We start from the raw sequence: 3,434 nt of genomic DNA, 5'->3' as shown, positions 1-3,434 counted from the left end.
GTTCAGGGAGGCGTGGGCGCAGTCCTTGGCGTGGAATGTGCTTCCTGTGGAATTTAGAAGCCTCCCAAGGAGGTGATCCAGGGCCTAATCTCTGCAGTGGCCTGGTCCAGTGGTGTTCCTGCAGCTGTGCTGTAACCAAAGCTCTTCTCTCCCTGTTTTTGTGTGATTCCCTGTCAGCCCCCTGCCGTCGTCCCGCAGCGTGACAGAGCTGCTGGAGGGGCTGCAGCTCCTCCTTTTTGAGGTGTGGGGAAGGAACCTTGGAGGGGAGGCTCTGTTGGGTGGCCAAAGCTGTTTGTAAGACGTGTTGCACCTGCAATATTTAACCCATTCCCTAATTCCCTGCAATATAACAGGATAACGGGTCTGGGCCTCAAGGCTTTGCTGCCAGGGATCACTGCCCTCCTGACCAGGGGTCTTCCTTGTGCTCACAAACCCTGCAGACCTAAACCCTTTAGGGTGCACTCCCAGCCTCTGCTGGTGCAGATCCCGTGGGATCCTCTGTTGTTGAATATCATGGATTCATGATACTCACTCATGTCCTGTTCTGGGAACTCTCCCTCTTCTTGCAGCTTTGTCCTGTACTCTGCTCCTCCTCCTCCTGCCAGAGGGATTGAAAAACTTCTCTGATAGCTGAACATTCCTCCTCTGTGCACTGCAAGCCTCATATAAGCCATTGCACTCTTAATTTCTCCTGGCTTGTAGAGGTTTAGCCTTGATTTATCCCCCCCTCCCCTTCCTCATCCTCCCTAAAAGAACCAGTGTGTTAAATAAAATCAAATCCCGAAGCGATACATCATTTATTTAAGAGGGTTTTTTTTTTTTTTTCCCTTTGTGTTCTTGGACCTCCAGGGCAATGTTCACGGGCGGGATGAGAGAGGCCAGCCAGGACGTGATCGAGCTGAAAGGTGTGTCTGCAAAGGGCCTGAAGCACATCATCGACTTCGCCTACAGCGCCGAAGTGACTCTCGATCTCGACTGCATCCAGGACGTGCTGGGAGCCGCCGTCTTCCTCCAGATGGTGCCCGTCGTGGAGCTCTGCGAGGAGTTCCTGAAGTCTGCCATGAGCGTGGAGACGTGCCTCAACATCGGGCAGATGGCCACCACCTTCAGCCTCTCCTCCCTGAAGGAATCCGTGGACGCCTTCACTTTCAGGCACTTCCTGCAGATCTCCGAGGAGGAGGATTTCCTCCACCTGCCCCTGGAGCGCCTGGTGTTCTTCCTGCAGAGCAACAAGCTGAAGAGCTGCAGCGAGATCGACCTGTTCCGCGCCGCCGTGCGCTGGCTGCAGCACGACCCCGCGCGCCGCGCCAGCGCCAGCCGCGTCCTGTGCCACATCCGCTTCCCGCTCATGAAGTCCTCGGAGCTGGTGGACAGCGTGCAGACCCTGGACATCATGGTGGAGGACGTCCTGTGCCGCCAGTACCTGCTGGAGGCCTTCAACTACCAGATCCTGCCCTTCCGGCAGCACGAGATGCAGTCCCCGCGCACGGCCATCCGCTCCGACGTGCTGTCCCTCGTCACCTTCGGCGGGACGCCCTACACGGACAACGACCGCACCGTCAGCGCCAAGGTCTACTGCCTGCCCGACGCGGGCGGCCGCCAGTTCAAGGAGCTCACGGAGATGGAGGTGGGCAGCAGCCACTCCTGCGTGGCCGTGCTGGACAACTTCGTCTACCTGGTGGGCGGGCAGCAGCTGCAGTACCGCAGCGGGGAGGGGGCCGTGGACGTCTCCTACCGCTACGACCCGCACCTCAACCAGTGGCTGCGCATCCAGGCCATGCAGGAGAGCAGGATCCAGTTCCAGCTGAACGTCCTGCGCGGCATGGTGTACGCCACGGGCGGCAGGAACCGCTCGGGGAGCCTGGCCTCCGTGGAGAAGTACTGCCCCAAGGACAACGAGTGGACCTACGTGTGCTCCCTGAAGCGCAGGACGTGGGGCCACGCCGGGGCCACGGCGGGCGACAGGCTGTACATCTCGGGGGGTTACGGGATCTCCGTGGAGGACAAGAAGGCCCTGCACTGCTACGACCCCGCCGCCGACCAGTGGGAGTTCAAGACGCCCATGAACGAGCCCAGGGTGCTGCACGCCATGGTCAGCGCCAACGGCCGGATCTACGCCCTGGGCGGGCGCATGGACCACGTGGACCGTTGCTTCGACGTGCTGGCCGTGGAGTATTACGTGCCCGAGACCGACCAGTGGACCACGGTGAGCCCCATGCGCGCCGGGCAGTCGGAGGCCGGCTGCTGCCTGCTGGAGAAGAAGATCTACATCGTGGGGGGTTACAACTGGCACCTGAACAACGTCACCAGCATCGTGCAGGTCTACAACACCGAGACCGACGAGTGGGAGAGGGACTTGCACTTCCCGGAGTCCTTCGCCGGGATCGCCTGCGCTCCCGTCATCCTGCCGCAGGCGCCGAGCCAGAGGTGACCGCCGGCCCCGGGCTCCCCTCGTGGTGCCCTTTGCTGCCTACAAATGTTTTTGGGGGAGAGGGGAGGAGAAAAGCAGCTCAGGTGCCCCGCTCCGTGGAGTCCCTCCTCTCGTGGGGTCGTGGCGAGCACAGCCTGGCAGCGGCACTCGCCGGCCGGTCGCACCGAGCAGATGTCACAGCTGGGAAAGGCTCTTCCCTCTCCCCTCCGGGTTTTTTTTCACTGGGAAGGGGGTGCAGGCTCTTCTCTCTCCTCTCCAGGTTTTTTTCCATCGAGGGGGGAGCATTTTGCCAAATTTTTCTATTTTTATCGGCGCTGCAAACGGTGGCGGCTCAGGAGTTCACCCAGCGCTGGGGTCTGTTTCAGACAGATCAGGTGTTTCTTGTTTTTTGGTTTTTTTGGGTTTTTTTTTATTAACAGCTCCCAAAAACCAACCAAACGGACAAACAGGAAAACCGTTGTGTTCGTTGTGGGGTTTTTTTAGCAGACAAAAAACAACCAAACAGCCAAAACCTGTGTAACACACTGACCTCCAGAAGCAATAAAAGGGACGGTGGGAGCTACAAGAGCTCGGGTGCTTGGATTGTGAAAGCATATTCCCCTTTTTCAAAGGTGACTTTCCCTTTTTTTCCTCCCTGGAAAAAGGGAATACTCAGCCCTGCACACCTCTGGTCTCCGTTGCTTGGATCTCACCCCCTCCTCGCCCCCTCCAGACGCTCTGGTCCAGAAATTCCCCCTCCCTCGGGGCCTGCAGAGTTTGCAGCACCAAAGCCATGTTTGAAAGCTTGATTATGTATAAACAGGCATGATTATCTGGTTTTATATCTGCCAAAAAACTTGGCTTCCCTGGCAATAAGAGCTCTGCAATCGTCCATCTGGGCTGACCCACGGGGCCAAGAGCTCCTGCAGTCCGTGGGTCAGGACCTTCACCTTTCTGCTCTCACCAACACACCCTCAGCCAAACTCTTCCTGCAGCGAAGGAGGTGGGTGCTACTCAGTCATCA

At 58.3% G+C, this 3,434-nt stretch overlaps 1 protein-coding gene across 1 annotated transcript in view; it reads left to right on the top strand.

The window, feature by feature from the left end:
• Positions 1-2,474, top strand: part of KLHL26 (kelch like family member 26) — a 7,198-nt gene extending 4,724 nt beyond the window's left edge. Inside the window, exon 3 of the mRNA XM_018083504.1 lies at positions 850-2,474. Coding sequence (XP_017938993.1) covers positions 850-2,431 — 1,582 coding nt within the window. The 3' untranslated portion in view covers positions 2,432-2,474. The remainder of the gene's footprint in view (positions 1-849) is intronic.
• Positions 2,475-3,434: the final 960 nt, after the last annotated feature.

The sequence above is a fragment of the Manacus vitellinus genome, unplaced genomic scaffold (genome assembly GCF_001715985.3).
Source record: "Manacus vitellinus isolate BGI_N305 unplaced genomic scaffold, ASM171598v3 scaffold_64_pilon, whole genome shotgun sequence".
Classification (NCBI taxonomy): Eukaryota; Metazoa; Chordata; class Aves; order Passeriformes; family Pipridae; genus Manacus; species Manacus vitellinus.
This window is presented reverse-complemented; position numbering and strand designations above follow the sequence as displayed.